The sequence below is a fragment of the Stegostoma tigrinum genome, chromosome 8 (genome assembly GCF_030684315.1).
Source record: "Stegostoma tigrinum isolate sSteTig4 chromosome 8, sSteTig4.hap1, whole genome shotgun sequence".
Classification (NCBI taxonomy): domain Eukaryota; kingdom Metazoa; phylum Chordata; class Chondrichthyes; order Orectolobiformes; family Stegostomatidae; genus Stegostoma; species Stegostoma tigrinum.
This window is the reverse complement of record NC_081361.1, coordinates 61,114,783-61,142,316: the sequence shown is the minus strand read 5'-3', so window position 1 is coordinate 61,142,316 and position 27,534 is coordinate 61,114,783. Positions and strand designations below refer to the sequence as shown.

General features: G+C 41.2%; 1 protein-coding gene across 4 annotated transcripts in view; it reads left to right on the top strand.

Annotated features, from left to right (window-relative positions):
• Nucleotides 1-27,534, top strand: part of agbl4 (AGBL carboxypeptidase 4) — a 736,228-nt gene that overhangs the window by 691,978 nt on the left and 16,716 nt on the right. For all 4 annotated transcript variants that reach the window (XM_048538942.2, XM_048538940.2, XM_048538939.2 and 1 more), the window contains one exon: nucleotides 26,558-26,657. In XM_048538942.2, the coding sequence (XP_048394899.1) occupies nucleotides 26,558-26,657 (100 nt within the window). The remainder of the gene's footprint in view (nucleotides 1-26,557; nucleotides 26,658-27,534) is intronic.

The window sequence follows — 27,534 nt, the reverse complement described above, 5'->3', positions numbered from 1 at the left end:
GTCTATTAACCGAAGCCTTCCATTTAAAACATGAAACCACAAATATTTAACAGTCAAAATTGTTCGTCAAACACCAAATACCTGCACTTCCAGTTTCATAAATCATAGTTGACCTCCAAATATTTTAGTGAAAAGAAAAGAATTCAGTGTTTTCAATGTTTTTAATGTCAGGAAACAAATTGAGCTTCATTAGGCTTTTCCAGTTTCCTTTTAATAGTAATGTCACACTACCTAATGAGTTCTGAGTGTCAACCATGTGTGACAAATGGCTCACAGCCTGTGTAGTGGAGCAATGTGAGTAGAATTTTGATTAGTGCAGCTCTGCAGTTACAGGTTTCTGTTTTGCTACTATATTCAGAGACCTCTAAAGTGATCTAATAGTGGTTTAGGACTAGATTAGTTTAACAGTGATTCAAGAAGTTGCTGAAAGATAAGTGGAGATTTGGGGCTTGTTAATGCAGATCAACAGCTTTGCTGGTAATCCTCTGAATGCAAATGACACAGATAATATGATGTCATATCACACGTGTAGAGATGCTTTGTTTCATAAAACTCCGCAAGGCAGCAATTCTGTTCTTCATTCACAGCTTTTTCTCCCATTGTGTGGAGATGCCGGTGTTGCAGTGAGGTGGACAAAGTCAGAAGTCATATGACACCAAGTTAGAGTCCAACAGGTTTATTTGGAATCAAGAATCCCATTACAATTCCACATTAAACTGTTGGGCTATAACCTGCTGTTGTGTGACTTCTGATTTTCTCCTGTTGTCAAAACTAGACAGTTTCAACTTAACCTCCAAATTAGGTGATCGTAACTGGTGTGATTACTGTATAGTTTTACAAAATATAAAACATAGCTTAACACTTTACAAAGCTACACAGTTATTTATTCTGAATAACAAAGTGTGGAGCTGGATGAACACAGCAGGCCAAGCAGCATCTCAGGAGCACAAAAGCTGACGTTTCGGGCCTAGACCCTTCATCAGAGGGTGCTCCTGAGATGCTGCTTGGCCTGCTGTGTTCATCCAGCTCCACACTGTTATCTTAGATTCTGCAGCATCTGCAGTTCCCATTATCACTTATTTATTCTGAAGTTTGATTTTTCAGAAGGATATTCAGATATGAATAATATTTAGTCATGGAGAACGTAAACTGTGTTCACAGAAAGAACATATAGAACTGTGACAAAGGAAGAAATTCAATATTTTGTTGATTAGAGAAAAAGTTAAACAAAGCTCATTTTAATGTTTGAAATATGTTATCTTTTGTAAGTCAATTCAATCGTGAGCTGTCTAAACTGCCATACAATCCATACTCTACATATTAACCATACAGGGTGTGAAATTGTTTTATGCCAACAGCACAATATAGGTTTATTGCAAGTTGGCAGCCACATTTTCCAGTGCCAGTTTCTTTTTCATTAACTTAGAAAATATTGTCAAGATGTTGAATTTCAAGCCAAGATTATTGATGAAGTGTAGTCTGCAAAGATTGAATATTGAAACTTGTATTTTTGGGAGTAGTTATACAGTTCTGAAAAGGGAGAAGCTCACTGGCTCAGAAGAGAGAATCACTTACAATGTCATTAGCCATAAAACCTACTTGGGAAGTTGACTGCTCAACAGTTTGATGAGAATGAGTTAAAATGGGCTCACAGGGTGTATAAGCATAAACAGCAGGATAAGAGATCCAGTAATAGTCGACACTTTAAAAGAGGCTCAGCCAGGTGGGAAAGAATAACAACTGAGACAACTGAGTGCAGGGGTCTGTCATGCAACAAAAAATCCCATTTGCTGCACTTGTTCTTCAAGGTATGGGTAAAGGTGGAAGGGAAAGATTTGCAGAAATGGTTGGTCATTGCAAAAAATGCCTAGCAATTAAGCTTCTTGTTCGCAATAGTTACTTTGTGCTTGTGGGATTTGTTGAATTACAGCTTTAGAACTTCTTGTTTCATCCAGCCTAATCTGGAAATTGATAGATAAACTAGTATTTTTTTTACCAGATATATTCAAATCTGTAGGTGGACTAGGAAAATCAGAGTTGCTTTGCTTTGTTTGATTTGATTTGATTTCTTGTTACGTGTGTTTATGGCAAACAGTGAAATGTGTTATTTAGTGTAGCCATTCTCCAGTGCCATCTTAAAAGACAGAAAATAAACCAAAACACAGAGTATAAAGTCAGAAATATAAAACAACAAAGTTCAGCTCAAAATCTTATTTCAGTAAAGTCAGGCAGTCTTTGGAACAGCTCCCACGTCTAGCTCAGCCATGGGCCTGGGATCCGGGGTCCTCCATCCTGAAGCCTCATGTCCTTGCTATTAAACCGACTACACCCCTGCAACTGTGCTTTACCATTACGTTGCCACCACTGGAAAAAAGACTGGCCACTCTCTGGCACCATCCCATCTCCACTACTGCTGCTGCTATGAATTGATATTGTGCCAATCTCGCTGATACAGCTACCGCCATTGCAGCAAGGTCCAGCACTGGGACCAATCCTGCTGCTGTCGCTGCCTCCACTGTCAGGCACCCGCGCCTAGCTGCGGACTTGGAGCCTCGGCTCAGCCTGCAAGTCCAGATTGGTAGCAGATCTTAGAAAAGGAATTTGTGGAATGTCTATAAGATGCCTTTTTGGAGCAGATTGTGGTAGAGCACGTGAGGGAACAGGCAGTTCATGTGTAATATAGCAGACTTGATTAGAAACCTGGAGGTGAAGGAACCCCTAGGGAGCAGTAACCGTAATATAATAGAATTCATCCCTCAGTTTGAGAGGGTGAAACTGAAATCGCATGTAACAGTACTGGTAACTACATAGACATGAGGGAGGAGCTGGCCACAGTTGTTTGGAAAGGGACCCTACCAGGGAAGACAGCGGAGCAGCAGTGGCAGGAGTTTCAGGGGGCAGTTCTGGAGGCACAGAAGGAATTCATCCCAAGGAAGAAGGAACATACTTGGGCAGGACGAGGCACCATGGCTGATGATATAAATCAGGGACGGCATAAAAGCCAAAGGAAAAGCATACAAGTGAAAATTAGTGGGAAGCCAGACAATTGGGAAGCCTTTAAAAATCAGCAGAGTACAACTAAAATCGCAATAAGTGGGGAGAAGATGAAATATCAGGGTAAGCTGTCTACTAATATAAAAGGAGATTGAAGGAGTTATTTTAGATACATAAAAGAGGTGAGAAAGAGGTAAGAATGGACATGGAAGAGGGTAGATTCATTGATTTTGAAACAATTTTATTGCTGGAAGAGCAGTTCAAAAAACAATGTATTTCTTACCCTTGAAGAGTCACCAAATGCAGTGGAAACACTTTGCAAGTTAAATAAAATGTGTGTAGGGCATAATTTATGCCTTGTAGTTTGGTATTTAAATTGGGCTGTTTCTAATTAAAAGCAGTCCCTGCTGTGTTTTTCTGGCAACGTGGCAGGGGCGTCGGGGTGGGGGGGAATAGTTTCCTTTCTGATGCGTATAAATGTCTTTGTGGGTGGCCAGGGGATCAGTGAAATTGAAAACATTGTAACAAAGTGTGGGGCTGGATGAACACAGCAGGCCAAGCAGCATCTTAGGAGCACAAAAGCTGACGTTTCGGGCCTAGACCCTTCATCAGAAAAAGGGGAGGAGAGGGTTCTGAAATAAATAGGGAGAGAGGGGGAGGTGGATTGAAGATGGATAGAGGAGAAGATAGATGGAGAGGAGACAGACAAGTTAAAGGGGTGGGGATGGAACCAGTAAAAGTGAGTGTAGGCGGGGGTGTAGGGAGGGGATAGGTCAGTCCGGGGAGAACGGACAGGTCAAGGGAGCGGGATGAGGTTAGTAGGTAGGAAATGGAGGTGCGGCTTGAGGTGGAAGGAGGGGATAGGTGAGAGGAAGAACAGGTTAGGGAGGCAGGGACGAGCTGGGCTGGTTTTGGGATGCAGTGGGGAAGGGGGGATTTTGAAGCTTGTGAAATCCACATTGATACCATTGGGCTGCAGTGTTCCTAAGTGGAATGTGAGTTGCTGTTCCTGCAACCTTCGGGTAGCATCGTTGTGGCACTGCAGGAGGTCCAGGATGGACATGTCGCCTAAGGAATGCAAGGGGGTGTTGAAATGGTCCGCGACTGGGAGGTGCAGTTGTTTACTGCGAACCGAGCGGAGGTGTTCTGCAATGTGGTCCCCAAGCCTCCGCTTGGTTTCCCCAACGTAGAGGAAGCCACACCGGGTACAGTGCATACAGTATACCACATTGGCAGATGTGCAGGTGAACATCTGCTTGACGTGGAAAGTCTTCTTGGGGCCTGGGATGTGGGTGAAGGAGGAGGTGTGGGGACAAGTGTAGCACTTCCTGCAGTTGCAGGGGAAAGTGCCGGGTGTGGTGGGGTTGTAGGGAAGTGTGGAGCGGACAAGGGAGTCATGGAGAGAGTGGTCTCTGCGGAAGGCAGACAAGGGTGGGGATGGAAAATGTCTTTGGTGGTGGGGTCAGATTGCAGATGGCAGAAGTGTCGGAGGATGATGCATTGGATCCGGATGTTGGTGGGGTGGTATTTGAGGACAAGAGGGATTTTCTTTTGGTGGTTATTGCGGGGAGGGGGTGTGAGGGATGAGTTGTGGGAAATGCGGGAGACTTGGCCGAGTGCGTTCTCGACCACTGTGGGGGGGAAAGTTGTGGTCCTTGAAGAACGAGGACATCTGAGATGTACGGCCTCATCCTGGGAGCAGATGCGGTTAAAGGCGAAGGAATTGGGAATAGGGGATGGAATTGTTGCAGCAAGGTGAGTGGGAGGAGGTGTATTCTAGGTAGCTGTGGGAGTCTTGAAATGGATATTGGTTTCTAGGTGTTTGCCTGAGATGGAGACAGAGAGGTCCAGGAAGGTGAGGGGTGTGTTGGAGATGGTCCAGGTGAACTTGAGGTTGGGGTGGAAGGTGTTGGTGAAGTGGATGAACTGTTCGAGCTCCTCGTGGGAGAATGAGGCAGCGCTGATACAGTCATCAATGTAACGGAGGAAGAGGTGGGGTTTAGGGCCAGTGTAGGTGCGGAAGAGGGATTGTTCCACGTAACCTACAAAGAGGCAGGCATAGCTTGGGCCCATGCAGGTACCCATGGCCACCTCCTTTGTCTGTAGAAAGTGGGAGGAATTGAAAGAGAAGTTGTCGAGGGTGAGGACAAGTTCAGCTAGGTGGATAAAGGTGTCAGTGGAGGGGTACTGGTCAGACCTGCGGGACAGGAAGAAGTGGAGGGTCTTTAGGCCATCTGCATGGAGAATGCAGATATATAGGGACTGGACGTCCATGCTGAAGATGAGGTGTTGGGGACCAAGGAATTGGAAGTTCTGGAGGAGATGGAGGGCGTGGGTGGTGTCACAGACGTAGGCAGGGAGTCCCTGGACCAAGGGGGAGAAAACGGAGTCCAGATAGGTGGAGATGATCATTGGCCTCTGTTTTCGTCTGGGCAATCTTCTCAGCCAGCTGAGCCTTCCACATTCTGCTTGTCTTTTTCAGAGCCTCTCCATCATGCAATCTACAGTGATCATGGTTGTAGCTGATTGTCTCCAGTTGTCAGTCTCAATATCCGTGAGCTTCAAATCTTGTTTGCAAGTATTCTTGTAGCAGACATATGGATAGCCAAGAGGGTATTAATGCCATTTTTCTGTCTTAACTCGAATAACCTTTGACTCCCATCTTGGTCAAGAAAGCATCTACCTCTGTTGCAAAAATATTTAGTGACCCTGCCTCCACTGTTGCCGGGTGAAAGGAGTTCCAAACACTCGTCACTCTTTGAGAGAAAACAATTTTTGATGCTAATTTTTCCATTGCTGTGAAAACAGGTGCAAATTATTTGTTAAATTCATCTGTCAAATGCAAGATATTACTTTAATCCCTTAGCTGTGCCTACTGCCATGTGCCTCATAAATCCCCTTTCTGATCTTGAATCAGCCCTACTCCTGATTTTACTACTCTTGCGGCTACTTATGCCTGTAAAATACTTTGAGACACCCTTTCATGTTGGCTGCCAGTCTTTTTTCCTAATTCTCTTTGCTTCACTTACTTGCTTTTTCACCTCCCCTCTGAATGTTTGTATTCCTCTTGGTTTTCAATTATATTTTCGACCTGAGACTTGTTGTAACACCTAAGTGTCCTTGTCATCCGGGGAGCTCTGCATTTATTCATCTTCCCATTCCTATTTGTGACAATCTACCTCAAGCATTTTCTCTTTGGAGTTAGCTCACTGCTCAGTTACAGTATTTTCCACCAACCTCACATTCCAATCTTTCTCCCTGTCCCATTGATGTCAGCTGTCTGCCAATTTCTTACTCTGATTTAGCACTTGTCATTCTCCACTATCATCCTGAACCTTACAATGCACTGATCACTGTCTCTTAAATGTTCCTTCACTGATGCTTAGACCACCTAATTTCGAAGAACCAGGCCCAACCCTGCCTTCTTTCTTGTTGGACTGGACACATGTTGCTGAAGCAAACTTCGATGCACAGTCCAACACTTACCTCCCATTGACCCTTAGAGTACCAGCATCCCAGTTTATATTTGGATAATTGAAGTCACCAATTATAACTAGTCTATAAAGTCAGCATCTCTCTATATTTTCTCTGCAGATTTGTTCCATGACTGCTTAGCGAATATTGCCACCTTTCCCCCTACTTTATTTCCTTTTGTATCTTTTCTGGAAGAACTTAGAGGGTTCTACTATTACCCGATATAGTTGACTTTACCCATAATGTTGTCATGGCAAAAGGAAATTAAATTAAGCAGCTTTGGCAAGCAATCAATTTTCTTCAGCAGCTTAAATAGACCACATGATGAAATGTCATGATGAGATCAATAAAGGTAATATATAATGGTCTCCGTTATTTGCAGCACATCTCTTGCAACTGTCAGTCTGAAAATATCTTGTCAACTGTACATATTCCAGTTCTGATACCATGTTGCCATTCAGAGTAGATACATTCAGCCTGGATCTGCAGTTCAACAAGGCCAACATGGGCAAAAACTTTTCCTGCAATGTTCAGCTCAGGGATGCTTCGATTGTTGTTACAGTCACTGTGGTCACTCTGGTTCTTGTACAGACCACAATCTTTGTAACCAATATAACCTGGGTCACAGAAGTAGTAGGAACTGCTGATGCTGGAGAATCTGAGATAACACGGTGTGAAGCTGCAGCCCAAGGGTATCAATGTGGACTTCATAAGCTTCAAAATCTCCCCTCCCCCAACCCAGACCCAGTCTAGCTAGTCCCCGCCTCCCAAACTATTCCCCCCCACCTCAAGCCCAACCCCCATCTCCTACCCACGAACCTCATCCCGCATCCTTGACCTGTCTGTCCTATCCCCTCCCTAACTCCCTATCTACATTCACCCTCACTGGCTCTAACCCCACCTCTTTGACCTGTCTGTCTCCTATCACCCTGTCTTCTCCTTTATCCATCTTCTATCTGCCTCCCTCATCTCCCTATTTATTTCAGAATTCCCTTCCCCTCCCCCATTTCTGAAGAAGGGTGTCGACCTAAAATGTCAAACGTTCCTGCTCCTCTGATGCTGCTTGGCCTGCTGTGTTCATCCAGCTTCACACCGTGTTATAACCTGGGTCACTACAGCTCCCTTAGGCAAACACAGAGAAATCCATACAGATGCTTCAAGGGAGCCTGATTTCTGTGCACTTTGAGTTCAAGGGGTTTGCACATGACAACTGAGCCAATAGCTTGGTAAGCTTCTTCACTATCAGTTCAGTAGCCTGTTCTGCTTCCCACATATCCAAGCTTTCTTGATAAATGTGCTATCCCTCAAGTACAACTCAAGTGAATGTGTTATTCATTAACCAACTGTTTATTACAGTTGGACAGAACCATTCCTGCTCTTATTTTCAATTTAGCTGTTTTCTATGTTGATGCACCTATGCCTTTTTGTTCACTTCACATATGCCCGAGCATTTCTTGTGTCAAACGACATCTGGATATTCTGGCCAAATTATAACTTACCTATCAATCCTACTTTGAGTTGCCCTTAGCACTTTCAGAGTCTTTTGCGTGAGTTTCTCTTGGAAAAGCATGACATGTGTTGTAGTAAGTGCAATTTATTATCAAATACTTTTTATTATCTGATATGTAGTTGTATAAATGACAAAGGAAGCATATGAAAGTAAGGATGTATATGCCTTCCTATCTGCATTGAATATCTCTATTAACTAGTGTTTGACAACTAATAAACTATGTAATACAATGATAAAGATTATATTATTAATAAGCTCAACACAAAGCTGTGCAGGTTGTATTCAGTGACACAGTATGACTAATCTGTGTAGTAGTCAATTGTGATTGTTTGAATGTGCTTTCCAGCAGAGCTATCCAATGCATTATCTTTCTTAAATTACCAAGCTGCTGGATATAAAGTGCTTTGAGTCAACATCATTTATATTATGCATAAGATTATTTGAAAGAGCTAGCAACCTTACAATTAAAAGACACTTTTACACTTAGTGTGTGATACAGTGTAAGATGCAGGTTGTTGTTTAATATCGATTCTTTGCATAAGCAGTAGTCAAACTTGTGTTTCAGAGTAGCTCAGCTTGTTTTCACTGTTTCCAATATAGTGAGAAGAAGTGTTTCAAAAAGTATTTGACATTCACTAGCATTTTCAGTTTAAATAAATATTAGATTTGTAAGCATATATTCTTCCAGCAGCAAAAATTTCTGATGTTATAAAAAAATTGACTGCACATAATTTTATTTTTTGTAGTTCCACATAAATGGCTTTTTAATATTAAAACATTACTGTACAATAGATCACTATGGAATCAATGTCAGCATTCTGATTAAAGTGCTGCAGATGCTGGAAATCTGAAACAAACATAGAAATAGCTGGAGAAACTAAGCATTATGAAGTATAGAATTGAATGCAAAATGTTAACTGTTTTCTCTGCCAGACCTCCTGAGTTTCTCTATCATTCTGTGTGTTTGTTTCAGCATTGTGATGTCCATTCAAGCATTACAAAACGTAGGAGTCAATTTACTTAAATAAATCCTGCTTTAGGAGAACTGTAAAAGGGCACACCTGGAACAGAACCAAACATAACTAAAAATATGGTGCCAACCTGGTGAAGCTACAGGATCACAGGATCATATATATGCTAAACAAAAAAAAACAACATACTATATGTACAGGACTGCCTGTCATTTGGAGAACTGGGAACGATTGTCATTTCAGTGGAGGATGCCTGACAGAATTATGCTCATCAGACACTTAACTGCCCATTGTTGACATTCTGTAGGATTGAGGATTGAGGGGGTGGAAATCTCACCCACTGAGACAAACTAGTCAATCAACGACCATTGCTGTCAGCATCACAAAGATTGTTTGCAAGATTTTAGAATTCTTTCATGGTTGTGGGCCTTTATGGCTTGGCCAGAATATTGTTGCTTTGAGAACCTGATAACCTGCATTCCTGAACCTTTTTTTGAATCCATATGGTGTAGGTACTATCAACAGTGCTATTTCAAAGGAACTTTCAGGATTTTGACCCAGCAACAGTGAAGGAACAGTGATATAGTTCCAAGTAAGGGTAGTGTTGTGACTTGAAGAGAAATTTGCAGGTGGGGATGCTCCCACATATCTGCTGCCCTTGGTGATAGAAATTGCAGGTTTGGAAAATGTTTTTGAAGGAGCCTTTGTGAAATGTTGCAGTGCATCTTGTAGATGATACACAGTTTCTACTGTGTGTCAGTGATGGAGGGAGTGAATGTTGAAGGTGTTAGATGGGATGCCAATTAACTGGGGTACTTTGTCCACAATGGTACCAAGCCTCTTGAGTGTTGTTAAAACTGCATTCAGGCAAGAGAAAACAGTCCATCACACTCCTGAGTTGGGCCTTGTAGACCATAAACAGATAGAAGTAAATCAGGAATTGAGTTGCTCCTTGCAGGATTTCTAACCTGTGACCGTAGAAGCACATATCAGTCAGGGATCCTGACCAATAAGTCAAAGGTAGCCTCCAACATTGGTGAGATTGGCAACAGACAAGTATCTGAACTGGGAGTCCTTAGCCACGGGATCTATATCTCTGCAGCCAGGGAACTGGCCATGGTCAGTCCTGTAGCTCCATAGTTCATGGATTTGGCCAGTGGGGTCAGGGAGATGTACAGACACAATTTGGGGCTCTGGGTACTTTCTGTCCAGGGCTGTTGAGTTATGCTGCTTAAGGGACTGGGTCATAGTCAGTCCATTGGGTCCATTCAGTGAAATCATGGAAAATGGGGTAGAGGAACAAGAGGGCTCACCTCTGTGGGAAGGAGACTCAGAGTAGTTTGTGGGGATTGGGGCCTGCAGGCTGGGGGTGGGAATATGACATTTGTGAAGTGGGAGGCAACTGTATTCGAAAGTGTATAAAAGCAAGATGGGAACAGACCATTGCATTAATTCATGTCAGGAGCACCCTGGCTTCAAGGAGAGGATACTGTATGGTCAACCCTGACATGGTAACCTCATATGCCAGGGGCTGTTGGAGGAAAGATGGGCATGTAGATGAGTTGGGTAGGGATGTAGGAGGTGCAAAGCCTATGGGCTTCATGCAACATGTCATCAAGAAGGGGATCTGGATGTTTGGGACCTGACCAAAACATAGAGATGGAAGCTGAAAACTACTACCCAAAAAACAGCCACTTCCCACTGTGCACCAATGCCACTAAAGTGCCCTCAAAAGGTATTTTCCTTCTTTCCTTCCCATTATATGTTTCCTGGCTGGGATGGAAGGAGCATGCTCAGGAGTGGAGGCCACCAACATTTGGTTGGGTGACCCGAGACAAATTTCTGTCTGAATGGCCCAGACATTCCGAGGGTCTTTTTACCACTGGCAAGTGGACCCTTCTTGGCTTGAACCTCCAAGTGCCAGATAGGCAAGCAGGGTGGAGATGCAGGATCTGGCCACCTGTGGAACATCCTGAGAGGGGACTGCTAAGGAACATCTGTGTGGTTCCTCCACCATCTTGAAAACACTCTATGACCTCCTCATCGAGGCTGCCAATCTCATTTTCCAGTTTATAGGTAGGCTAAAGTCACCCATGACTATTGCTTTCCCTTTACTGCAAGCACCGAACAATTTTTCTTGTTTACTTGTTCACATTGTGGTCACAGTTAGAAGACCTGTAGACTACCCCTACTAATGACTTATTTGTTCTGTTATTGCTCATCTCCATAAACCAATTCTACATCCTGATCTCTTAAATCGTTGCTTACTATTGCACAAATGCCATCCTTAATTAACAGTGCTACCCCTCCACCTTCACCTAGCTTCCTATTTTTCTTGCATGTCATGCATCTCTCCATATTTAGGACCCAATTCCTGTCAAATCAAAACCGAAAGAACTGTGGATGCTGTAAATCAGAAGTTGCTGGTAAAACTCAGTAGGTCTGGCAGCATCTTTGAGGAAAAATCAGAGTTAATGTTTTGAGCTGAGTGACCCTTCCTCAGAACCAATTCTTATCATCCTGCAGCTATATCTTCATTATAGCTATCAGATTGTATTCAATTATTTCAAAGTGCACTATCAATGTGTTTACTTTAACATACGCATTTAGATACAAAACCTTTAGTTTTGTCTTTTAGTTTTCTTTGTGGCATCTAGTCCTGATTGTTGGTGTATTCTGAGGCTTTTTTCTGCCTATCCCTTCTTGCCATTTTCTGACTGTCATTTCCCATGTTACTAGGGCTTCATGTCATTGAGAATGAGAGTATTTGTAGAGCCTCATCCTCCAATGAGTTGTCTAAGTGTCCACTACCATTCAAAACTGGATGTTATATTATATCTGACACATTGATGCTGGGATAGCTTAGCTCTACTACATGCTTCTTGTGCTGTTTAGGATGCAAGTAGTCCAGTTGTACCTTCCCCAGGTTGACACCTCATTTTTAGGTTTGCATGTGCTGCTTCCACCAGGCTCTCTTGCACTCTTTATTAAATCAAGGTGTGGCAGTGTAGGGAATATGCCAGGCCATGATGATATATATTTAATATTCTGCTGCTGATGATGGCCCACAGCGCCTCATGGATGCCCAGAATTGAGTTGCTAGATTTGTTTGAAATCTCTCCTAATCAGCACAGTAGTAATTCCATACAAAAAGCTTTCCTCTGTGTGAACGTGGAACTTTATCTCCGTATTGACCTAGAATGATCACTTAGTCCAATAGGAAGTAAGCCTTAATCCAGGAAACTGCAGACCTCAATAACAAATTACTACGAAAACCTGAGGCATTGTTCAGACATGTTAAGGAAGCTGAGCATCTGTAATTAGATTCCCTGTTTGGAGGCTTATCTCTTTACAGCTGATTCTCAAAGTCCATCTTGTCTGCCCTGTGAAGAGGCCTGATATGTTAAGGAGATTGCTGATGGCGCTTCTGCTTCTGTTAGATTGATTAAAGGTGGCAGGGAAGGCGAGTGGTGTGCTGAACAGGACAGCGTTGTGCTGGACAGTGCCTTTCCAGCAAACAGCTGTCAAGCTGTGAAAGTGTGCTGAGGGAAATAATGCTGTGGACTGTAGCCTCTCAATGATTATCACTGGAGGCCTTCCATATAACTGTTCAAGACCCTCACAGCTGCTCCTTCTGTGTGCTTGCATGGAATTGTTGAATTAAAAAACAGGTTTCCCTGGTGGGAAATCAAGATTCAGGGCTAAAACAGTTTGTAATTGGATTTTTAACAACCTCAACAAATTCTTCATTACTTACCCATGAGATTCAAGGATTCATCCCTTACCTTTAATGGCAGCCTCAGGGAAGCTGAAAGATCACAGCTTGGTGTGGCAACTGGTCTGTCCAAGACTGTAAGAAATTACAAAGAGTTGTGAGTGCAGTCCAGTCCATCACAAAAACCAGCCTTCTTTCCATTGACTCCGGGTATACTTCCCACTGCCTCAGGAAAGCAACTGGTATAATCAAATACCCCTCCCATGCTGCTTATACTCTCTTCTACCCTCTTCCATTTTGGCAGAGATACAAAAGTTCCAAAACATGTACCAACAGATTTAAGAAGAGCTTCTTCCCCACTGTTTTCAGATTTATGAATAGATGCTTTGTAGCTTTGATAACTATATCCTGCACTCTGTCCTATTACCCTGATGTAATTATGTAAGGTATGATTTGTCTAGTTAGCACACAAAACAACAGTTTTCAATGTATCTCGGTACGTGTGCCAGTTATAAGTTAAATCAAATCAAAAGTATAGGATCATTCCAAGTTGCTGACCTAAGGCTGAATTCCAAGACTTTCCCAATCTGCTTGCTCGTGAGCCTGCCTCCAATAAACTAAGGAAATTCTGCCCATTGTCACTCTATTAGCATAGGACACACAGCCCCTAAATTGTACAAAACAAGACCCCACAAACTGCAATATTTATTAGATATCTATTTTTGTGATTTTTATTGGGCGATAAATATTAGTCAGACTGCAGGGACTATTCCATTTTCTACTTAGAAATATTGCAATAGCATCTTTTGCATCAACATTGAAAAGTCAGCAGTGCCTTATTTTAATAACTTATATAACATACCATAATTGACAGCACAAGCACCTCATTACTGAATCGGAGTGTTAGCCTAGACTTTTATGCACAAGTCTTCGGAGTTGCATTTACAAGCTTCCATCCAAGAGACAAGAACACTTTCAACTGAGCCATGGCTAATAGTGTACATTGTTGACATTGTTTTAGTCTGCAATCAGGGTAGGCCACTTCCTTTGGCAGCAATATGTGGAAGGGAGCTGTTTCCATCCTAAAATCAACCCCTGTGATGATTTCATATTTTTGGTCCATCCTATAACCGCTCCTCACTACTGGATCCAATGGGAACATATTTACAAACACTGTAATGCGAGTTAATGCGTTGCACCTCTGAGTTTCTGCTTTTCTGCTCACAATGTACCAAGGATTCATTACATTGAGGATAATAGGGTACAGATGTTACCAGGTCATCAGGGAAATGAGGATTAAGGAGGTTCTGGCCTAAGAAATTTGAAATTTCACTCACTATTTCTGGAACTGGAATGACTTTGTGAATCGATTATTGACTGCTGCCATCAGACACCTGGACTTGTTCCAATGAATGCCAGGCTACTATAGCTTGTGATATTCCAACTCAATATTCCTGATCATGAGAACTTCTTAGCACAGCTATGGCACTCCCCGTGAGGTAAAGTCATATGCAGAAGGAGAGGCTACACAGATAGAGTAAAGGCAAGTCAGATAACACTGAATTATTAATGTATATTACATCACATTCGAAGGTATAAACAGGAAACATTCCTCATATTCATACTTTGTGGAGGTGGTGTGTGGAGCCGGCAATAGGACAGCTGGACCACCTCCTGCAGAGGATCTGACGCTTTAGTTACCTCCCCACATTGTGATTATGAGGGTGATGACTGCACACAATAGTAAGACATCATTTCATTTGGACACAGGGTTCTATGTGTTATTAAGGTGGAATGGTACAACCCTGTATTCTTTAACAGGCTGTCACAATTTACAAGGGAGTTGGGGAATTTCATCATTCTGATGCCACGACGAGGCAATGGCATGGTAAGATTCAAACATTTTATAGTTTACATTTATAAACATTGCTGAATTTTCCATGATTCAGATTACAATAAATAACATCCACATTGTTTTTCAACAGCAACAGCTTATATCTTTAAAATGTCTCTAAAGTAATAAAAAAAAACCCCAAGGTGCTTCACAGGAACATTTTATAGCAGAAGGCGACACTTAACAATGTAAGGACATTTTCAATCAAATGAGCAATATCTTAATCAATATGAAGAGTTTCAAGTGTTTTAAAGGAGGAGCTAAGAAAAAAGGTAAAGAAATGTCGACAAGGAATTGCAGAGCTTCAAACCCATGGAACTAAAGGCAAGGCCACCCCTGGTGGAAGGATTAAAATTGAGTGTGTTCAAGATGCCAGAATTAGGTGAGTGCAGAATATCTTAGGGTTTGGAAGCATTTAACATAGAAACACGGGAAATAGGCACAGGAGTGGGCCATTCTACCTTTTGACCCTTACCTTTTGCTCCTGCACCACTATTCAATATGATCATGGCTGATCATGCAATTTCAATATCCCAATCCCACATTCTCTCCATACCCCTTGGCCCCTTTAACTACAAGGACCATGTCCAGCTCCCTTTGAATATACCTAATGAACTGGCCCAAAAGCTTTCTGTGGGAGAGAATTCCACAACTCTGTGTAAAGAAATTCTTCCTCATTTCAGTCCTTACTCCTTATTCTTAGATGGCCTCTAGTACTGGACTTCTCCAACATCAGGAACATTCTCACCGCAGCTAGTCTGTCCAGCCCAATCAGGATTTTATATGTTTCTATGAGCTTGCCTCCTCATTCATCTAAATTTCAGTGAGTACAAGCTCAGTCAATCCAGCCTTTCTTCCTATATCAGTCCTGATGCCCCAGGAATCAATCTGGTGAACCTTTGCTGGACTCCCTCAATAGGAAGAACTTTCTTACTCAGACTAGGAGACAAAAACTGTACACAATACTTAAGGTGTGACCTCGCCAACACCTTGTATAATGAGAGCAAGACAATCCTACTCCTATACTCAGATCGTCTCACTTCGAAGGCCAGCATGCCATTAGCTTTCCTCACTGCCTGTCGCACTTGTGTGCCGATCTTCGGCGAATGTTCCACCAGGACTTGTTGCACTTCACTTTTTCCTAAACTGTTAGCATTCCGATAATAACCCGCCTATCTGTTTTTGCAACCAAAGCGGATAACCACACGTTTATCCACATTGTATTGTATTTGCCAAGTGTTGCTAATGCAGCCAGCCAGTGCAGCCTCTTAACTGCCCCCTTACAGCATACACTGCCGCTCAGTTTATTGCCATCTGCAAATTCGGAGATATTGCATTCGATTCCTTTATCCAAATGGTTAATGTATATTGTGAGCAGCTGGGGTCCCAGCACTGAATCCCTCCGGTACCCCACTTGTCACTGCCTGACATTCTGAAAAGAACCTACTTATTTCAACTCTCTGCTTCCCATCTGCCAACCACTTCTCTATCCGTGTCAATACATTATCTCCAATACCATGAGCTTTAATTTTGCTTACTAACCTGTGTGGAACTTGTCAAAGGCCTTTTGAAAGCCCAGAAATGCAATATGTACTGATTCATCCTTGTCCACTCCACTGGCTACATCCTCACAAAATTCCAGAGGATCTGTCAAGCATGATTTCCCTTTCATGAATCCATGCTGACCTGCACTGATTCTGTCACTGCTTCCCAAATGCTCAGTTATTACGTCCTTATTGACTGCAACATTTTCCCTACCACCAACGTCAAACTAACCAGCCTGCAATTCCCCATTTTCTCTCCCTCCTTTTTTAAAAAAAAAAGTGGGGTTAAATTAGCTACCCTCCCTCGCCCTCCAGTCCTTCAGTTTGGAACTCTTCCAAAGTCCACAGAATGCCGGAAAATTATCACCAATGCTTCCACTGATTCTAGGGCCACTTCCTCAATAAGTCAGGGATGCAGAACTTCAGGCCCTGGGGACTTATCGGGTTTTAATCCCATCAATTTTCCAATACCATTTCCTGACTAGTCGGGATTTCCTTCTGTTCCTCCTTCATGCTTGACCCTCTGTCCCCTAGCATTTCCAGAAGGTTATTTGTTTCCTTCTTAGTGAAGACATCCAAAGTATTTGTTCAACTGGTTGCCATGTCTTTGTTGACCATTATTAATTCACCTGATTCTAACAGCAAGGGACCTACATTTGTCTTCACCAATCTTTTCCTCTTCACATGTTCTGTTTTCCCATTCCAAATTAAACCTTTTGTCCTCCTGTGCTGAATTTTAAATTTCTCCCAGTCCTCAGGTTTTCTGTTTTTTTCTGGACAATTTATATGCATCTTCTTATAGTTAAATATCTCCTCTTTGGCATTAACACTATTCCTGATTTCCCTCGTTAGCCATGGTTGAACCACCTCTCCTGTTTCACTATTACATCAGATAGGGATATACAGTTGTTGAAGTTCATCCATATGTTCTTTGAATGTCTGCCATTGCCTATCCACCGTTAACCCCTTAAGTATCCTTGGCCAGTTTATCGTTGCCGGTGCAAGGCTCATAGCATTAAAGTTAGGCTTCTTTAAGTTCAGGAACCTGGTTTCAGATTTAACTGTGTTACTCTCCATCTTAAATGAAGAATTCTACCATATTCTGGCCACTCTTCTCCAAAGTATCTTGCATCACAATGTTGCTAATTAATCCCCTCTCATTACACAATACACAATCTAGGATGACTTGCTCTCTAGTTGGTTTCTCGATGTATTGATTGAGGAAACCATCCCTCATACATGCCATGAAATCCTCTTCCATTGCATTGTTATCAGTTTGGTTAGTCCAATCAATGTGTGAATTGAAGTCACCCATAATAACTGTTGTACCTTTGCTGCATGTGTCTCGAATTTCCTATTTGATACAATCCCCAACCTCACAACTACTGTTTGGTGGTCTGTACACAACTCCCACTAATGTGTTTTTCTCTTTGGTGTTCTGCATCTCGACCGACACAGATTCAACATCATCCAGGCTAATATCCTCCTTTACTGTTGTATTTAGCCCTCCTTAACCAGCAACACTACCCCACCTGCCTTCCCTTTCCATCTATCTTTCTTGAAAATTGAATAACCCTGTACGTTGAGTTCCCATCCTTGGTCACCCTGGAACCAGGTTTCCGTGATCCCAATGACATCATACTCATTAGTAAATTATATCTGCTCAGTTAATTCATCACCTCATTACAAATCATCCTTGCATTGAGACACAGAGCCCTTAGGCTCATCTTCTTGCCATTTATTGCCCTTTTAGAATCATGATATAAAGAGGCCCTTTTTAATTTTTGTTTTCAATTCCTCTGCCTTGCAGTTTTCCTCTTTACTGTCTTTTGGTTTCTGTCCCCACTTTACTTCTCTCTGACTTCCTGCATTGGTTCCCATTCCCCTGTCATATTAGTTTAAACCCAACAGCATAAGCAAATACTACCCCTAGGTCATTGTTCCAGTCCTAACCAGGTACAAACTGTCAGGTTTTTACTGGTCCCACCTCACCTAGAACCCATTCCAATGTCCCAGGAATTTGAATTCCTCCTTCTTGCACTATCCTTCAAGCCGTGCATTCATCTTGGCTAGCCTGCCATTCCTACCTGACTAGCACATGGCACTAGTCGCAATCCCAAGATAACTACTTTTGAGGTCCTATTTTTTAGTTTAACTTCTAATTTCCTAAATTCAGCTTCTAGATCCTCGTCCCATTTTTTACCTATATCATTGGTGCCTATATGCAACACAACAGCTGGCTGTTTACCCTCCCCTCCCAGAATGCAGCCGCTCTGAGATATCCTTGACCCTTGCACCTTGGAGGCAACATACCATCTTGGACTCTGTTTTACGGCTGCAGAAATACCTATCAATTCCCCCTATAATTGAATACCCGATCATTAGAGCTCTGACAATCTTCATCCTGCCGTACTATGCAGCAGAGCCAGACACAGTGCCATGAGTCTGTCTGCTGCCACCTTCCCCTGGTAAGCCATGTTCCCCAACAGTATGTGCTATTTTGGAGACACATGACTGCAGGGGACCCCTACACTACCTTCCTACTTTTCCTCTGTCTGTTGGTCACCCATTTCCTCCCTTCCTCAGTACTTTTTATTTGTAGTGTGACCAACTTACTGAACGTGCTTTCCATGATCCACTCAGCTTTGCGGATGCTTCAAAGTGAATCCAGAGCTGTAAGGCAGTCAGACAAGAGCTGCAGCAGCTGGATACGTATCCTGCATGTAAAGGAATCAGGAACATCGGAAGGGCCCCGAATTCCCATGTGGCACTGGAGGAGCATGACACGTATCTGGGATCTCCTGCAATGACTTAATCATTAGTGACAACAGCAGCAAAGCCTAGAGAAAATAAGAGAGATGAAAAACTACTTACCAGTCACCAGCCACTCACTTACCTACTGCCTGTGACTTCATGATTCAATTTTCTTCTACTTCACCCATACCCTTGTGCCTTCAACAGCTGCAATAGTTCAGTCCTCTGTCTGCCTTACCTTACTACTGATCACTCTCCTCACTGAAGCTTAAGCCTCCATTTAAACCTACAGCAGTACTTCAACCATGGAGCAGTCCTTCTGAAAATAGCCACTCTGCTATAGCTTGTCTTTCTTTTATTCGCTCCTGGGTAGTGACTGAGATGACTCCACCCAGGATCCTGAATAAAATCCTGAAGAACTACGGATGCTGTAAATCAGAAACAAAAACAGAAATTGCTGGAAAAGCTCAGCAGGCTTGGCAGCATCTGTGAAGAGAAATCAGAGTTAGCATTTCAGATCCAGTGACCCTTTCTTAGCAGGGCCCTCTGTTGGGTACCCTTGCACTCTTTGCTGACACCAGCTCTTTGAAGCTCTCTTCTTCAGTCACAGTGACTGAGACAACTCCTCCCTCTCCTCAGTCGCTTCTAAGCAGTGCAGTCTATTAAAGAGCTGGGGAGAAGACATTGTCGTGTAGGTATCAAGGGCGAGAATTTTAAAACTGACATTCTGCTTGATTATGTGCCAGTGTAGGTTGGTGAGCACAGGCATGACTCACGAATGAGGCTTACTGCAAGTTAGAGCAGAAAGCAGAATTTTGAATGGCCTCCAGTTTACAGAGGGTAGATGTGTGAGGCTGGCCAGAAGTGCATTGAAACAGTGTGCCTAGAGATAACAAAGGCATATTTCAATAGCAGATAAATTGAGGTAGGGGTGAAAGGGGGGTGACAACAAGGAAATAGGTGGCCAACATGGATAAATGACAGTATGAATATGTTGTTGGAAAACGTCACTGGGGTCAAACATGATAGCAAGATTGTGAAAAGTTTAGCTACAGACATTTGCCATTAAAAGATAGACAAACAAGAGGCTGGAAGAACACGGTAAATAAGGCAACATCTGGAGGAAAGGAAATGTCGCTGGTTAGAGTATTACCCTTCTTCAGGTTTTTTTCTAGTTTTTTTCTTGTCTCCTGCCGTTAAAAGGAATAGAGTCAGTTGTTAAGAAATAGAGTTTGGATAAAGGACTAAAAATAATGACTTCCTGATATTAATTGGAGGAAATGTCTCCTCATTGAATACTGGAGGTGGGATAAACAATGGAGCAGTCAAGAAAAGTGGTGATGAGGTAGAAATAGGTGTCATCAGCAAAGCAGTAAAATGTAACTGTCTGCTTTTGGATGATGTTGCCAGGCTTTACCCTTGGGGATCAGCTCAGAAGAAAAGCCCTTGACTGAAAATGTCAATTCCTCTGATATGGATGCTACCAAGCTTCCTGAATATTTCCAGCATTCTGGGATCTTTGGAAGCTTTGTTGGATGCCCACATGGATTTAGTGAGCAGGGTAACTTCAGAAAATCATGAAGTAAACGCTTAATTCCTGCATATATTTCTGAGGCTCCTTTCTGAGCCTTGTGCACAGCTCAGCCACACAAGAAAGCAGCAGCAATAAAACTCACAGAATGGGGTACAAACGAGAAATGCACCACTTGGATTTTGACTCCAGTTTTGCCAAATTAAGTGAGTTAAAATTCCTGTTTATAATGTCAAAATCTGGGGGAAAACCTTTCCTTTGAATTACGATTTTGTTTTTCGTTTTACTTTGTACTGTGAGTCCTATTAAATTATGAATACAATTGGCGGTTTGTATTTAAATTGGTTTTATATGCCTTATAAACCAATGCACAATGAACAGTTCCAGTAATGTACTGAGAAGCATAAATACACTTAATCATGTGCACCAAATAGATAGAAGCGGAATGTCAAATTGCAATGTGAAATGTGATGCAGAGAGAGATTGATTTCCCTCTCAGGAGAGAACAGTGTTTGTGTCAGACAGATTGGTTGTAAATACTGCTATCCAAGGGCATGAGCTGAGCCTGAGACAGAGAGTTGATTGAAGAATGACCATGATTGAAGTAGTACATTTACAGGCCAAGGTGACTGGTATCGTTAGAAGATTTCAAGATGATGATGTTACCCTTTATGTTTATTCACCATAGTACTGGATATTTGAGCTGATAAGCGGTATCCTAGTCCCAGAGGCATCTTTTGTAGGATCAGATTCATGGTAATTTTTTATGAAGGGAAAATGTAAGGAAAAAAAGACACCATTTGCTTTTGTTATGATATTGAATTTTCTCAAGTATATTAAATGCCTTCCAGGTGCGGAACTTCATCAAATTGTCCTAAATGTAACTGGTAATTAATACAGCTATGAATTATTGTTTGTCTGTTAAGAGATTGTAATTATTTAATACTTAATTTGCATGCACTGCCATTGAAGTGCACATTTGATTTCTTAAACTATGAGGATGTGGTCCTGATAGCCAAGGCATATACTTCAGATGAATAACAGATATAGCAACCTGTAACACTCTGATTATCTTGATCCGCATCACTACTTGGAACTATAGCCTTGTCCTTTCTCTTTAACTTTCCAAATTTCCCTTCACATGAAATCTTGCTTACCAACTGTTTAGTTTAAAGCCATGTTCAGTTCTTGTCATAAAATTCATGAGTATACTTGTCCTAGCACAGTTTGGGTGAAGCTGTCCCAGTGGAACACCTCGTTTTCTAGGTAGTGATGCCAGTGCCCACAAATCAAAACCCATTTTCTCTCTGCCAGTCTTTAAGCTATGCATTGAATGAGCTGATTTACTCTATGCTAATTTGCTTGTGGTTTAGGTTTTCACCCAGAGATTATGTGCAGAAATAGTTTCATGTCACAGCATTAAAGTGTAAATTTTGCAAATAATGTAAATAAGAAAAATAAAATTGGTATTTAATAATCTGCATTTATATACATTAGAATTGACTGAAATCTGTCTGTACAGAATTGTTTAGTTGAGGATCCAGCTGAATACTTACGTTCAGTTTTCTCATTTATTTTCCCTTTTGCAAGTCTTACACAGAGCATGTGCACAACCTCAAAATCTTTTTAGGAGGCTGATTCTTAATTTTGATCAATTAAAATTTATTCAACAAATATGTTTTCAGAAAGGAGCCTATTCCATAGCTTCTACATGAGGAAGTAAGTAATTTTGAAATTAACATAATCACAACTGATCAGTTGCTTTGAATCAGTGCATTTCTTTTGTTCTTAGTTCAGCCAAGATATAGGACACATCTTTATATGACGGTTTATTCTCAGTTTAGCAGATGCCTTAATAAAATGCCTGTTGGTGATTTTAAACCTAAGTAATGAAAATGTTGCTTGTAGTTTTCTTTTAACTGCCCTCATTTAAGATGCAGTTGAAATACCTTAAATTACTTTGGTGCCAGGATATGCTTGGTTGTACATGCAAAGCATCATCTGGTGTCTGCTGAGTTGACAGCTGCAGTGGGCTGACCAGCAAAACTAGTTTGAAGAATTGTTTGTCCTTGCACAGGAATAAAATGATGGCACTGTATTGGACAATTATTCTATATTTGCTTTATGGCTATAAATTTGGTTATACAGTTTTTCACAAGATACCAACTTAAAACTAGATTGAGTTAAGATATGTCCTTGTTCCATTTCATCCTTAAAGGGACATCCGATGTTCGCATCTGATGAGTAATTTACAAGCCGCAGCAGATTAACTCTGCTTCATAAATAAATTTATTGTCCATCCTTCTGCAGCTTAAACATTGAAGAATGCATTTTATCTCCCACATGGGAGATGTGGATTGATTTTAGCAGCCAGCTCTCATTGACATCTCGATGTCCAGCTGCTCATTTAATAGAAAAAGTAAGCTGGCCAACTTTAGGCATGTCAAAATTGTGTATCCTGTATGTCCCTTGCTGAGTCCTAGATAGGTCAAGACTAATGGAAAATAGAGGCTGTTTTGTCAGCCAGAACATGAAAAAGCTTGGTGCAACAGAGACCCCAGACTCTTCTTGTGAGGAGTACTTCTTTTCCTTTGAATCGCAATAAGGAAGTTATTTTACTTGCAGTAAAATTACCTAAATGGCAAGGGACCCCATTAGAAATTCATGTTATGCTGAACTTTGAAGTAATCAACAAAGCTTTTATGTTATCCAATTTCCTCACAAATGCCCTCTAAATCAAACATAAAAATAAATGCATGAAAAATGTCTTTCTTTTTCAGTTTATCCTTACCTTACAATGGCCTGACCTTGTACAATAAAAGGCATTGAAAAAGATTGAGAATTGGCTCGTGAAAATCTCTGTAATCTTTTATTGTTTAGCCTGCTGTCTTCAGGCAAGTACAATATAATATGCGGTGTCATCAATATGATCAAACATGTTTTTTTGTCTTCTATTTGTGCTGCAATAAGAAATTCCAGAGAATCGCTATGTCTTTTGTGACTTCAGCTAGGGACACAGTTTGGTGAGTGGATGAGCACTGGACTCTTCAAGGATCATAATTCTCCTTTATCTTCCGTTAATACATCTTTTGCACATACACAATCCATGCCTCAAAATTACTAGAGATCATCCAGGTGGTTTTGTTAGTTTTATACTCTGTGGCCAATGTCTTGACATTGGAAAGCACTGTGGCTTCTTGAACTCCCTAGCCACAAGAAGAGTCCATTTCTTGGTGCCATCCATGTTGGCTCTGACAATAGTAGTGATATAGTCTTTGCATTGCTTTCCATCATTACAAGTTTGGTCTTTAAATGTTAAAGAGTAATTCGATTTTAAAAATGGTGGAGCAGTTTGGTTTCGGCTGTATTAACAGTGTCTTTTGCTCATTCACAATATGGGTTATACTTTTGCTGCTGGCTTGCAAATGATTTCATACTCAAGTGTAGCTTAACTCCACCCTAATTGGGTTGAATGGCCATATGTCAAGTATGTACAAGGTCGGCTAATCCAGAATTACCTGTCTGGAGCTTTGGCTTTTCATGGCTCTCCCATTTTACTAGTTGGAGTGACTGACAATTTTGCCACAATCAGAGTTTGAATTTTATCCATCATTATTCCATCCTATTTTAAAGGGCCCTCCTTCTTCCCAATAGGTTGCCTTGAGCACATGGAGATTGCCACGTTCAGACTATTATTGAGCCCCTTGGAGGTCCAAGACTCTGACTAGCACACGATATGAATTATATTTAGAATAGATTCTAACCACTGGGACTTTAGGAGGTAACTTGGATTATCCTGAAAATTGGTGCAGGAGTCACAATGCAAACTGTCATGTATTCAACAATGTGGAAAATTGCCCAGGTTTGTTCTGTCCACACATAGCAAGATAAATCTACTCTGGCTGATTACTACCCAATCAGTCTACTCTTGTCAGGAAAGTGATGGAAGATATTTTCAGTATCATTTATAGCTTCTCAGATACTGAAGGGGTCCAGGCCCATTTGCAGCAAAACCTAGATAACATTCAGGCTTGCACTGATAAATATCAAGCAACGTACATGCCGTGTAAGTTGCTTGTCAATGAGAATACACCAAGTGATAATCCATCCATCTTCCTATGATGTTCATTTTTAGTGTCAATGATGAATCCCCCACCCTCAACATTGTGGGGTTAGCATTGACTGGAAACCACATTGAACCAATGGTTACAACAGTAGGTTGGAAATTAAGTAGTGAATGATTGCATTACCATATGTAAAAAGCCTTGAAATAACTCAGCAAGGTTCCTTTGACAACACCTTTCAAACAGTGCCCATGACTACCCAAGGGAACACCACTACCTACAAGTTCTTCTCCATATACATTAACCTGACCTGGACCTATATCACTATTTCATCTTTGAAGATAGCAAGAGCTGCAGATGCTGCAGCCAGAGTCAATATAGTGTGGAGCTGAATGAACACAGCAGGTCAGGCAGCATCAGAGGAGCAGGAAAGCCAATGTTTCAGGTTGGGACCCTTCTTCAGAACCATTTCTTCCCTGTTGCTTGGTCAAAATCATGCTACCTAATCTTTATAATGATTCTGCGTTCAGCCAAGTGTAATTGTGCTGTTGATTAGGTGTACATAGCAACACTTCACCAAAAAATATCACTGGCACCACATAAACATATCTACTTAACGCAAACCTGCACTTAAAAGCAGAGGTGCATTCTGACTAACCCAGAGGTAATAGAGGTATCCTCTATTAATATTGTATTAATGGGGGGAGGGGGAAGCATGCTTGGGATATGTGGCTTTCCATTGATTCAGTCAAAAGGCACTGGAAGTACATATATGTGCAGTTGACTGCTAAAACTCTGTTTCAAAGGCCTGGATGTTGTGTAGCAAATATTCAATGGCCTCACAACAATGGTCAAGGTGAGTGGATTCCTTTTTGAATGCTATACCTTACCAATTTCACCAATGCATCAGACATTGCTCACCTTCCACATCCCATCATTTGCCTACCAACAATCTCTATGAATCAGAACACATAGTTAACATCGATAATTGCACCTCATCTGCACACACTTTGTATTGTTTCATAACCCCACCTCACTGTCTATTTTGCAAATAATACTGGATTTTAAAATACTTCCTCTTATTCTGACTTTAGTGTATCCATTATAAATTGTGACATTAAAAGCTCACTGGTTATTGTATTGAAATCCATTAATGTAGGAACTGGAGTCATCCATTCAGCCCCTTGACTATGTTCCACATTTCAATGAGATCATGACTGATCTGTGCCTTTGGCCCATATCTCTTATTACTTTTACTTAACTGAAAATGCATCTGTTGCAGATTTGAAATTAATAACCGATCCTGCATACATTTCTGTTTGTGTAATAGCGTTCCAAATATCTGCCATCCTTTGTGTGTAGAAGTGCTTCATAACAATTCTCCTGAATGGCCTGGCTCTAATCCTCTGCCCCCTAGTGCTTGAATTCCCAGCCAGTGAAAATAGTTTACCTAACTATCCTGTCTTTTTTCTGTTAATATCTTGAAGATTTTGATCAGATCACTCCTTAATCTTCTAAATTCAAGATAAAACAGACCTAGTTTGTATGTTTTTATCATAATTTATTCCCTGAAGTCCAATATTACCTTATTATTCAATAGTCTCAAAATCACAGTAAAACATGCAATAAACAAAAGCTTTATGTACTTATACAGACTTTCTTTTAGATTTATGTATTTACTTTGCAATGACAGAAAATGTAAATAACAAATATTACATTGGTAATCATTTTTATGCTCTACTTTTGCTTCATTTAAAAATCTCAATCAAATATTTAGGAATCCGCATTATCATTATATTTCAAGAAAAAAATTATTTAAACTTGGATTATTTTCACTTCCAGAAATATTTTTGTCATATTCAACTGTATCTCATTTCAGATTTTAAAACTCATAGAACTCAGAAGATACCAGTTAGTTGTCAGACTAAAAGTTCATCGAAGTTCTCCTCGTACCTATGTTTGGTTCCATGTTTGATTTGGAAAGGAATGGGAAAATAATATATTTTGAAATGGTTGTAGGTTCAGTATTCATGCATTTATTTCTCTACATAGATACTGTCTTTCTACACAGATAATTGTTTTCATTCTTTAACGACAAATCTGTAGATATGAAACTTGGAAACAACTTGGCTCGAACATTCATGGATTACTACAAAACAAATAATGTGGCCAGTACGAAATCTTTAGCATCAGTAGCAACCTTCAGGTATGTATTCATTATAACTGTTAAGAATGTGCTGGATGATAACACATTGCTGAGAGGTTATTATGTTTGTGAAGAGAGACTGTACATATGTCGGTGATGACGGAAACATGAGGGAAAAAATCTTGACTATCTAGACGTTATCTAAATCTTGACAGTCTATCTGTAGTAGGTGCTTCTGTTTATGGCAGTGTTGTTACAAGTGTCTACTGCACACTCTTTGTGGGGGTAACATCCTCACTATACCCTCCGTTATGTTGTATGGCATTACCACCATGAGATGGACTTTAGCATTTCTAGTAACTCTAACTTGGATATCCAGGAGATGCTGTGGACCATCATCAGCAGAAAAGTTAACATTCAACCAGAACCTATAACCTCAACACTTAGCGTGTCCTTATTTTACAGTTATCAAGAAGCCAGAGGATAGACCTTAGTTCAATGAAGATTGTAGGTGGGCATGCCAGGTACAGCACCAAACACACCTAAAATTAAGCATCAGCCTGGTGAAAGTAAAACACAGGACAGCTTGCATGCCAAACTGTGGAAGGAGCACAAAAAAGACAGAGCTAAACAATGCCACAAGCAATTTATGAAATCTCCAGTCCTGCCATATCAATCATGAATGGTGTTGTACAATTAAACAACTAACAAGAAGAGGACCTGCACAAATATCACCATCCTCAATGATAGGGAAGTCCAGAATATTAGTGTAAAAGACAAGGCTGAAGCATTTGCAACCATCTTCAGTCAGAACGACCAAGTAGATGGGGGTTTACTTGGTAGTCGTCCTTTTCTGAGGTCCCCAGCATCGCACATGCTAGCCTTCAGCCAGTTCAATTCAATTCACATGATATTAAGAAATGTCAAAGGCACTGGA